At 33.0% G+C, this 12,632-nt stretch overlaps 1 protein-coding gene across 1 annotated transcript in view; it reads left to right on the top strand.

Moving 5' to 3' along the window:
• Positions 1-8,171: 8,171 nt before the first annotated feature.
• LOC123670173 (protein kinase C-binding protein NELL1-like) overlaps positions 8,172-12,632 on the top strand; it is a gene marked incomplete at its 5' end in the record, with an annotated part of 40,335 nt that continues 35,874 nt past the window's right edge. Inside the window, one exon of the mRNA XM_045603683.1 lies at positions 8,172-8,289. Coding sequence (XP_045459639.1) covers positions 8,172-8,289 — 118 coding nt within the window. The remainder of the gene's footprint in view (positions 8,290-12,632) is intronic.

Below are 12,632 nucleotides of genomic sequence, written 5' to 3' on the forward strand. Positions count from 1 at the left end.
AAGAATTATTCAATGAAATATAAATTAAAATGATTCCAACTTCAAAATTGAATTTAACATAATAACTGTCGATAAATCAACTTTCATAAGATTCGTTTGAATTTATCGTACGATGTACTTGATAAAATCAGTAAAAACACGTAGGTATTCTTAAGGTACACCTTACTTCTAAAAACAAAACAAAGGAAATATGTAACGTAATAGTATTGTTATATGTGAAATTAGTAAGTCAGCGAAATACATCTGAGTCACCATCAGACCATAGTGTCTTAACGAAATGAGATGGCGATTTCGTAACATCGCGTGATCGTCATTCGATACGATTCCATGAAACGAATTGTATATTTATAAATGTTTCATATTTACCTTTTTGTTTATTCACTGCTTTATTAACTTAACAAACGCGGTATGCCTTCTCAGAATGTTAGTAAAATTTCTACGAAATGTTCTATTCTAGTATTTGATTCCGAATTCAAGTGAATATATCGGAAAAATAGAATAGCGCTTAATTTACTATTTATTACTATATTCATTATTATCTATACAAATATTAAATAAAAGGTATTTTGATCTATACACGGTACATGTACAATTTTTGTCTGTCTGTCTGTCTGTTTGTTCCGGCTAATCTCTGAAACGGCTCGACCGATTTTGACGGGACTTTCACTGGCAGATCGCTAATGTAATAAGGAGTAAATTAGGCTACTTTTATTTTAGAAATTTATTTGTTTTATAACTCTGCGAACTAAGCAATAACTTTTTTGTTAAATTCCACGCGGACCAAGTCGCGGGTACTGCTAGTATATTTATAAAATGAAAGTCAGACATCTCGATTGCTGTTTTAAAACAAATTTCTTACCTATTAGAAAAAAATAATAATGCAAGCAAATGACAGTTCACACGTCATTTTCGTTAGGTACTTGTAATGTGTATCTTCTCCTTCATGCATATGTCTAATAACAAAATATTATTACGTAACAATAATTTTACATACACTGGCATACAAAAATTCAATAAAGATCGAGTAATGTTGTAAAAGTACATTAAATATTTAAGCGAATAAGAGGCGTAATGATAAATTAGTGTAGTTTGACAAAAATGTCATATCGTAACCCGACACGGAGAGCGGGCACGCGGCACGCGTTTGACATATGTTGAGACCCTTCTGTTAAATACTCCACGATAGGGTTCGCGTCCACTGCCTTGACCTTAAGCCGTTTAAAAAAAGTCATATTTTAGTATAAAAATTTCCTTATTGAGTTATTTTATTTATCAAAGTTATATAAAGGAGTAAGCGCGTGCGCTTATGTACGTGTACGTTAAAACGCACGCACGCATCATTCATGTATGCCCGTATTATTAGGTTTATTGAAACCAGTTTTAAAGTATAAAAAGCAGAAGTTCTAATTTCACTACGAATCAACTATTCGCTTGTATAGTATACGACATTGGATGTAAATATTGCAATACACATTTATAATCGATTCAATAACGAATATTTAATATACATTGTAGTGATTCATCAATAAATAATAGATCGCCAGACGTGTGCACAAACTTTAGTCGATTAGGCATTTTTTCTTCACTCTCAACAAGCAAAAGGGTGTGCCTTTTAATCGCACCGTGCCATATGAGCAAATGTGTTGGGCTTTAACGTTTTTATAGCGGTCAAAGAGTGTAGCTACCAGTATTTTTAAATAGCTTTTTTGATACATCATGGACATTGTTTAAAAATAAAACAGAAAATATTTAAAAATCTATACAAATAAAGAAAATTGGAGTGTCTGTTTGTAATATTAAAACAACCGCTTTTTATTAAATACATATGGATGTATACACGGTACGTATACCAAAATAACATTTTTACAATTTTTGTTTCTCTGTCTGTCGGTTCGTTCCGGCTAATCTCTGAAACGGCTGGACCGATTTTGACGGGACTTTCACTGGCAGGTAGCTGATGTAGTAAGGAGTAACTTAGGCTACTTTTATTTTACTGAACAATAACTATATATTTCTTATACAGCTGAATTCCCTTATAATTTGAAAGCTATTTTAAACGTTATTTTTATTTATTTTTATGAAAGTGTGGTGTACTTCGTGGGTGATTCTAAATAAACGAATAAATAATAACTGGATACTTTTTTCAATATTCTGTGGTGTACACTATGACAACAAAGTTGTACAAAGGCGATCTCATCGCCGAGGAAGATATTTCTTTCAAACAATCTTTGGATATAGGACACAATATACTCGTAGTAGCGGCAGAGATTAGAAAATGTACAAAAGAAAAAGAAAAATATAGACAATTTAAGAAATATTTAACAATAGAACAATACGATATAACTTCTTCTCATTATTATTGTAAAATATTATAATATTTATATATATTATAATAAATATTTTCGACTTAATCGTTGCTGTCAATATAGCATTTTGATACTATGAATATCATACTGTGTTCACCTCATTAAATATTCTTCGATACAAGTGAATAGTGTTTAAGTATTAATTACGATAACAATTACGACCCTAATATGACCACCATATGGTCAATTTCACTGACAGGTTTCCACGTGCCGTCTAATGTTGCAGGACTTCAATTAATTGTTACTAACCTGTCCTGCAGTGTAAGAGTATAGTCAATTTTACAGTGCATTGGGTTTGCGATACCCACTCGCTTATCGAGCGTATAATGAACGGGTATCGTATTGGCGTTATAGGAAAATATTTATTGTGTACGGGTTCGATTTGTAACGAATACTAGTGTAAATAGTAATTTAGATAACGTTCGACATACTTGTAATTGTAGCTCTAATTATTATGGTAATTATGGTGTACATTATTCAATCAAGCTTTTACAAGCACATTCAAAAGGTCCGAAGCTGCCATCGGCGTTCTTTAAGAGCTAGAAATATATAATTTCAATACTTTTAGTTTTTAGAAAAGAAAAGTAAAAATACATTTCACACATTTTTAAACGTATTTTCATTATTTAAGCTTATAATTTATACGAAGCTGAAGCGAATTTATATAATCTGTATAAGCTTTGTTTTTTTTAAAGTAAAAAATACTTTAAAAGAATTTACAGATACTAATAGTATCTATGTATTGGTTATAAAACCCATTAATTTTACGAAGTTAAAATTTTCTTCTATTTTGAAAACGTCCATTTAAGGTATTAGTTTAAATTTAAAGGCAACTACGGGAGAAATCATTACAAAAAATAACGCGTGGTGGACTGGATGTAAATCGATATTCGGGAAAAAGGCATATTTGCCTTATATATTATATTACATTACCAAACTCATATAATAAGATTCTATTTATACCGAATTATCAAGTAATAATGCTTTCAGTAGACTACCAGTTTCAAAATAGAATGAATATTTAAATGACGTCTACTAACTTACAGGCGAGCTCGAAACACGCTAACTTTAATGAAGAAGTTTTGCAATAATTTTGTTTCATTAAGTATATTTTTTAAAACTAAAAACCTCTAATTTACTTTGTCGAGCTTTGTAACGCATTTGTAAATACAATTGATTTACGATATCTATGATATCGACGTATAATATGCATTTGCACGATTTATTTAAAGTTATACAAAAAAATCTCTCCACGATTTTCCAAAAATCTTTTAATTCAGGTTTAAATAAATATTTGCTTGTAGAGTATGCTAAGGCGAATTAATGTATACATATATGGTTACATGTGCTGTTATATGTATACAATAGGGCATTGATTTATATAATATACTAGCATTGACTAACTCTTGAACGTCTTTTCTACCTTATATCTTGCACGCAACATTTTTATTTTATTGAAACAACGCTATAATCTATAATATAAAAATGAGTCGCTGAATGTGTTGCTAAGCGCAAAACTCGAGAACGGTTGGACCGATTTCACACTTGAAGTACGAGGATGGTTCTTACGGAGAGAAAAATTCTAAAAAAAAAAAAAATTAAATTTCCTGAAAAAGTCTAAAAACAACACTTTTCTATACTCCCATACAAAAGATTTGTGATAATACTTAAAAGTCAATTTGAACTTTAATACCATACGATAAAGTTTGTGTTAGGCGATACGAAGTTCGCCGGGTCAGCTAGTACAAAATAAAATATGATTTAATATCGATCGCTGTAACTCGAATGTTTGAACTTTTTCCCGTCTTTTGTGAAGTGGCAGTATTGTAATATTAGACAAAACGTTCGCACAAAGCATTTTCATGTAGGCATTGTGCTTAAGGTGACTCGATATATTTCACTCCTCTCCCCAAGAGGGTAATATTTATTGCTCGCTCGTCTTGTCTGTTCCTTACTTTATCACGTGTGCATAATTTTATTTTGGCTTTTATTTGAATTACCGCTAAAGTGAATTTATCGCAATACGATAGAGTGAAATAAATAAATGCGTACATCATGAACCGGTTAGATATTCTGAAGGCTATTTATTTTGAGCGTGAAATACGCTTACACTTAATTTGTGAACCGCAAGTAAATAACAGTGAAGTTCTTATTATATATCTAGCTCAGCATTGTAAATACAAAATGTGAAACATTAATCGTTTAAAAAAATGTTTTTGGGAATAATGAATAAAGAAAAAAATAAGTTATTAACAAGAATGTCTATTACGACTTTAAAGAAATTAGAAGAGTAGGTACTGTCCCCAACAGGCTAAAATACTTTCGATTATACTTAAACGATAATTAATTTTCGGGTAAACGTTGAATAATTGAAATTGTTCCGTATCGTTGAACCTTTTACGAAAAGGCCTTTAACGATTCTAATTACTGCTATGAACTGTTTTGATAAATTGCTGTATCTTGTAGAGGAATGTTCCATCATATTAACACCTATTAATTATGTAAGGAGACAAGTTTTATTTCTATTTAAATTTTGTTATATTTTTGTAAAAAATACGATACTTATAGCATTTTATGGTTAAAAATAAAATGAAATTCAAAGTGTATCAAAATTAAGTCTGAATTTGTAAACCTTTAGGAAAATAAAATAATAATGAATGATGTTACAGCTTGTAGTTAGGCTGTAAAATGGTATGGAACGAGAATTTCATACAGTTCCACGGTTCATTAAACCATTTCATTAAGACTTAAATGCTGCTATCTATCAAATAACAATTAATCTATCTGCAGATACTAAAATTTCTCAACATTTTCCACTCATTAAATCGTATAAATGCAACATAGCGTTCAATGCCTTTTCCGAAACCAATCTTTGTACGCTTCGTTAATTTTAGTAGTAATGTGATTGCACTTCTTAACTAATGAACTTTATACTGTCTAGATAAGAGCCAGATTGCCTTAGCGAGAATGAAGTGCATAGGAGTTTGCTTATTTCTTACTGCAGTTTACAACGAATTCTTGAAAATAGGGGTAGGGTTATTTTACGATCGCGTGGAGAACATTTACGACCTGTAATATATGGACGGCATTATGAAATGATAGTGGCTATGAAAAATATATTTCTTCTGTATCTAAAGTTATAATTATATGTAATGAGTTTTTAATAGAAATACCCTATGGATAAAACAAATCTTTAATGATATAAGCTCTTATTAAATACAAATAAAATTTTAAGTCGTTTTTAACACATGGATGTTAAAAATTTCATTAAGTGTCGATTATATTCCAAAGAACTTTAAATATTTGCTCTCATCTTCATACAAGTAATATCAATTGACATAATGCTTGATTAAAATGTTTTTATTTTTACAATATGATTGTACAGTAACAAATTATATGAAATGTAACTAGACTAGACAATCGGCTGGACGTTAGGCGGCAGTTTACGAGGCAATCTGGAGAGTTGTGTCAGTTGCGAGGGAGGCAGACATGGCGGCGTCAGCGAGGCGCCTTGTCAGGCCTTACACATCTTCAAGCTAGGGTTTATTTGTAAGATATTCTCTTCTTTAAGCACTATAACTAAGTCGGTATTTTTTGTAATTTGATCATATTCGTCTATCATCATGTAAGTTGTGATGAGGAATATAAATCTGTCTTATAATTTTATGTTTAAAAGGAAACTTTGCAACATTCTTCATTGTGCCGTTCAAGTTATCGCGATCATTGTTATATATTTTTTTAGTTAATCTAAACTAGTTTATAAACCTGTATTTTGTGATATTATATTTCGATAACTTTATCTTAAATTTTACATAATCATACATTTTTTACATAATTACAAACATATTTTTACATAATCTTATCTTATGCTTTAAGATTAATTTTATAACATAATAAGTAAACAAATAACGCTAAAACCAAATTATTTTTAATCAAATAGTGTTAGTTATAAAAATAAAACGACAATAATCATTATTTTAGCATTTATGTAAATATGTGAGTGGAATGAAAGAATGAGAGTGGAAAATAAAAATGAAGAGATGATACTTGTACCTTTGTTAGACGGTGTTAAAAATTACGGCTGGCTGACGGCAAGAGATCTCATCTCAAATTGCAACGGTTTTCATTGAAGTCAACTTTTAATTGAAGTTGGAATTAAGAGCGCACCCGTGCCCCATGCCCTCAGAGCTAATTCAATTTTCCCTGACGGCTTTTGACGAGATGAAATCTTTTTACAGCTGAGTGTTCTAACTAGAACTCGTAGAAATGTTTAATTACTTTGGAATTTTCGTATTTCTACTTCAGTCAAATAACTAAAATGTGCAAAGAATTCATTTCATAGTAGTATAAATATTTACAGAATTCATAACGATATTTTTCTTCTAAAAACGTTATTTCTAAGACAGAACAAAAGCATTTGTATAAAATATTTTATATTCACACAGAATTCTATATTAAAATAAGTCGCATGTTTTTCACAATGCCGAGTATACAGTAACAATACTCGTAGCCTAGTTGAGGCTACGCCGCTACGTTGTAGCGCTACGTGACCAATTTCTACTTTATAGATGGTGCTCGACACAAAATAATTATTTTTTATGTGTTACGTCACCATACTGATTTTGATGATTATTTTTTTAATCGAAAGCTGGTGCTTGTTATGTGGTCCTTTAAATTTTTGAAATAAAACTGCTTCGTTGGTGTACAGAACCTCTTTTATTTTCACAACTTCACTCGGCCAAACTTCTTCTCTCTTAAAAATTATTTATACGATTTAAATAAAGTCAATTGATTGTCAAAATTACATTTATTTACCAAACACTTTTAATTAAATATCAATAATAACCTAAAATAATCATAAAAAACTAATACATTTTAACTAGACACACAACAAGAACAAGACAGATAACTAGACACAAAAAATACAAAATACTTAAAATACAAATTAATAGTAATTCTTAAATACTCAATACAATTCTATAAAATTAATACATTTTTACTAGGTTGTTCGCACGTTCTTAAAGGAAATGGAAACCCTCCATTTAATTGACTATTTTTTCGACTACTTACATTGATGATGATCTAATTTTATTACTTGTCCTCCTATGTCCTTCTGAACTTCTATTTTGAAATCGGTAAAAAATAAAAAAATAAACGTGTAATTTGAATAAAAAAGTTTTTTATTTGTTCAGATTTATTTAGATGAACTTTTTTCTGTCTACTCTGACCATGTCTTACCGCCAACTGAAACAAAAATTATATATTCATAAAAACTAAGCGATCCACTTACAAGGTCGCTTACGCTACAACATTTATAGAACATTCCATCATCTTGGATCGATAACCGTTTGTTCCGAATTTTTCGGACTACAAAGATATCGATTCCGAAAAGTAGGACGACTTTTATTGATAATTAAATATTCATGTGATCGACGAAACGATCATAACTGCGAGTAATTCGGTTTATTTTTTTTTTTTACTACAACTTGTTCAACGATCATTGAAAATGCAAAAATTGGCAGAGTTTCGGACTCGTACTCGTCTTCTTAGTACTAAAAGTTATATAGAATAAAATAGATGACAATTTATTGGAGTACTTCGAACTCTCCTTTTTAGTTTTATATCAGATGAAACTGACATTAATCAAAAATTTTAAAGAGTCTAAATATATCTATGAGAACTCAAATGTAGAACATGCGTTTTTGCTAGAGCATAGCCTTCGGGAAAATCAAATATTTCATACGATAGAATTCCTAGCTTACTGTAATAGTCGTAACTAAAAAAGGGAAGTAAAATTTAAAATACATTGTTCCAGCCACCGAGCTCGACTTGTTGGCCGCGCTGTCGCTGCACAACACGACGCGTGCCGGCGTCAGCTCCGCTCCTGGCATGCAGCCGCAGCGCACCGCCTACGCTCTACAAGGTAAACACCACACTATTATCTGAGCCATGCCTTTCATAAACAAACTACTTGTATGAGCAACTGAAATAGAAAAATTAAGTTATGGAAACATTATTCTGTTGAAATATACTCATGTATCAAAAGTAGCATGTATCTAGTAGGAGTCAAAAAATAATTTGGGACCCACTCCTTATCTGGAAAATAAAAAAAGGGATAAGTGAAAGGGATAAGTAACGTTATCCTAAAGTCACATACATTTTATTTAAAGCTGCAGTAAAAATAAATTTTAGAACAGCATAAATCAATTCAATACAATTATTATGACTAATGTTAGAATCTAATGTTTTATGGAGTATAATAATTTAAAATCATTTATAAACTGTTTTAAAATTAAACCTTAAAATTAAACCAACATTTTTTAATGTTTGCTTGATTGCCTGCGTTTCAAAAACAGGTAGGTAGGTATGTCTCCAAAAAAGTATTCCTCCAATAAAACTTTGTAAATTATAAATATAGCAAGGTTCGTTCAAATGGAATAAAAAAAATATAGACTACTGAAATAATTGCCTCCATCCATTTCTATGAATGGTCAGTATGTCTATATATAATGGTATGTATGTAGTAGTCTTTTTTGTAATAGAATACAAATTTTCTTCGTATTATATGTTTTTAAAAATAATAATTATTTAAATATTCTTATTAAAATGATTATATTATGATTATATATTCTTATTATAATGATTATATTCCTATAAGAAGGCATGAAAGTGTGTTTTATAATAAAATTAATAAACAAATAACAGAAATGTCCTTCTAAAAGGAAAACGTTCTATTGAAATATAATATAAAATGAGAAATTACTGTAGTTGAAAGACACATAGTATGTAGGTAATACGATATACCGTAAACATCGCAAGGTGCAAAGTGCAATCCATTGTGAGTGCAATTTTACTTAAAGAGGCGTGGTAGTCGACTTCAAACAGAGGCTCTATTTGAAGTCGACTACCACGCCTCTTTACATTTTAATGTCTGAGTAATCAGTAACACGTCGAGGTGTCGGTGTTGAAATAAATAGAACCTACTCCGATTTCAAGTCACCTATTTGATAACTGTAAAGTCGCATAAAATTATTGCTTATAATTTGAAACATTTCGTAACTGTTTCTAAAGGTAAAAATAAGAAAAACGTGAAAATTATCAAAAGTCAAAAAGTTTTTAAGATCCCTTATTTGAAACGCAGAGCTTTTGCTTTAAATAAGCGTCATACAACATACAACATACTTATATCCAAATATCTTATGTAGAGGTATGGTCTTTTTCCGCATTTTATTATTCGTATAAATTTTAAATTATATTAATAAACTTTTTTACCAGCAGGCCTATGTATATTAATGTAGTTATTGACAAAATCAGAATTAAAAAGTCATAATAATTTATCAAATACCATATTTATTTTAGTATCGATACTTGCATATGCACTCGCTTTGGTATCGCACAGAGCAGACGTGTATTTCTATAATTCCTGATTTTCTAATTAATATCACAAAAATCGCCCCTTAATCTCATGAAATCAGAAACTTAAATCGTGGAGAAGTTTTTGTGCTCTTACAACTTTTACTACTAAGTGACAATATAAAAGTCAACAAGGTAGAGGCTTTTCATACCCTCGACGAAAAGAGACAAGCTCTTTCTTCTCAATTAATATTAGCTGATTTACCCGTAAGTAACCGCGACTGATATACTATGAGTTAGTTACTTTCATCTACTGGAAGTGACTTAAGTGGCAGCCGCAGTAATTCGCAACCGAATTTGTCAAGTTGCAATAAGCCTTATGAATTCTCGGAATTTTCAGCGGCATCTCATTGTAGTAAGGACTCGGGACAATCAGCAGTAATAAGCGATATCAAAGTAACTACTGACAACTTTTTTTTACGTGGGGAAAATCCATCATGGATACCCTCCGGCGCGGGGGTGCCAGAGGGTTATGTCAGACTACTACTGACTAAAAAACCACCACGTGTGAGCAGTCGTTAGCCTGGGTGGGGTGATATGGAGTCGCGCTAGCATTTGCCACCTCGACCTGGCGGGAGGCCCGGACTAAACCTCCGGACCCCGGCACAGTGCTGGAGTGGTCTCGCTAAATACTGACAACCTAACAACCGAATTAAATAATATGAAATCGGAGAAACAAAAATATTATAATTAAAGGACTTAGAAAAATTAGTAGTAAATATCAATCTCATAAAAACCGTCCGTAATATCTCGTTACATTGCAGATGACACTAGCTATATACAAAGAAGAAAACTGTTTAGGGTTATTATTGGATAGTAAATTCACATGGAAACCACATATCCATAAAATAAAATCTAAATAAACTTTATTAATAGGAGCGGCATAAACAACCTTAGACCCTTTACAAGTAGCACAACATAAATTAATATTTTTTTATTTAACAACGATTTATTCACCTCCATCAAAACATTTACAAGAAAATTTGTCTTATGAAGTTCATCAAACTTATATTTATTATAATTGCTTATTGAAACTTAAAATATGAAACAAAAATTTACACTCTAAAATATCTTTTACGAAATAGCGAGAAATACAAAAAGTTAAATTAAGATCTGCCTATGATATTATTGTTAGCATAATATCGATTATTTTAATACGTTTCGTGACGTCGTGCAACAGTGTTAATAAAAATAGTTCCCTACCCGCTAATACGTTTTGTAACGTCATGCAACAACGTCAATAAAAGCAGTCCCTACCCGTTCAGAGGGCTCATTTGCTTCTCGGCTTTCGAAACGATAGGTCGTTGTTTCATGACGAGTCCGTTGATCATTTTTATATTCAAAGTAATGGTTGTTTGCTTGGTTAATTAAAATTGTAATTCTCGGTCATTATTTTCGATTAAGTTAGTGGTTAAGGTTAATTTTTGTGATAATTGTTATATTTGTAAAAATGAGTAATAAATAGAAGTTAAGTGTTCGGTTTTCTGTCTTTTTTTTTAAATAAATAAGTTTGTTTCTCCTAAAATCAGAAGTGGGATTGCTCCTTACGACACCACTTCATAAGCAAACAGCCGTTAATTTGAAATCGTCATGCCGCGTTCACGATCGTGCGGTTCGTGTTTACATAGTCGATCAGGCAGGACTCCTAGCCGTGAAAATAGGCAGTCCCGCGGTAAATCTATAAGGAACGAACAAACGCGCAATAGGCCGTCACGGGTAAATCGCCGTCGTCATAGATCGCGAAGTGAATCTGACGATGAAAGGTTATCTCAGGTGTGTGCAATCGTCGCGAGTGTGCGTCGTGTCAACTTACTGAACGTTGCCTGCAACCACGCAGGCTGTGTTCGGAGAATCGCGAACGGTTATCACGCAGTAGCAGAAAAGCTCCACCAATCTCAACTCGTGCTGACTGCATTATGGCATAAGTACGCATACGCCAAAAAGAGATCCTTAAAATCCTGCAAACTCTAGACGTGAACAAGGGCAGCGGACCGGATGGTATACCAGCGATAGTCCTGCGTACCTGTGCCCCAGAGTTGTCTCCACCTCTTACACGCCTGTACCGCCTGTCACTTAAGACTGGCAAAGTGCCGAAGTCTTGGAAGCTTGCCAACGTGCAGCCTGTGCCCAAAAAAGGTAGTCGTGCAGACCCTGTCAATTACCGTCCCATCTCGGTCACATCCATACTCTGTAAGACTATGGAACGTGAACTTAACAACAAACTCTTGGCCCACTTGGAAGGTAACGATCTCCTCAGCGACCGGCAGTACGGTTTCCGCCAGCACCGTTCGACTGGGGACCTTCTAGTGTATGCCACACATATTTGGAGTGAGGCCATTGACAAACACGGCGAAGCACTTGCCGTGTCTCTCGATATCTCGAAGGCCTTTGACAGGGTTTGGCACGCGAGCCTTATAAGCAAGCTTCCTTCATATGGTATTCCACCTGGCCTTTGCACTTGGATTTCTGACTTCCTGAGCGAACGTTCAATACAAGTTGTCCTTGACGGGTACTCGTCGGACCAAAAGGCTATCGACGCTGATGTTCCTCAGGGATCAGTCTTGTCCGCTACCCTCTTCCTGCTGCATATTAACGATCTGCTCGTCCCCGGTACCTTTGGGTACGCTGACGACTGCACAGTGACGGACAGATACTTTTCGAGTGCAAGAGCTAGTAAGGATGTAATCCAGTCTTGTCGACAGGATATGGTCAGCCGCTTGAACGTCGCCCTCCAGGCAGTCTCCGAATGGGGCGATGCCAATCTGGTCACGTTCAACGCTACAAAAACACAGGCGTGTGTGTTCTCCTCTAAACTGAGCCCTTTACACCTGGCTCCGACTTTCCGGGATGTTT

The sequence above is a fragment of the Melitaea cinxia genome, chromosome 4 (assembly GCF_905220565.1).
Source record: "Melitaea cinxia chromosome 4, ilMelCinx1.1, whole genome shotgun sequence".
Taxonomy (NCBI): domain Eukaryota; kingdom Metazoa; phylum Arthropoda; class Insecta; order Lepidoptera; family Nymphalidae; genus Melitaea; species Melitaea cinxia.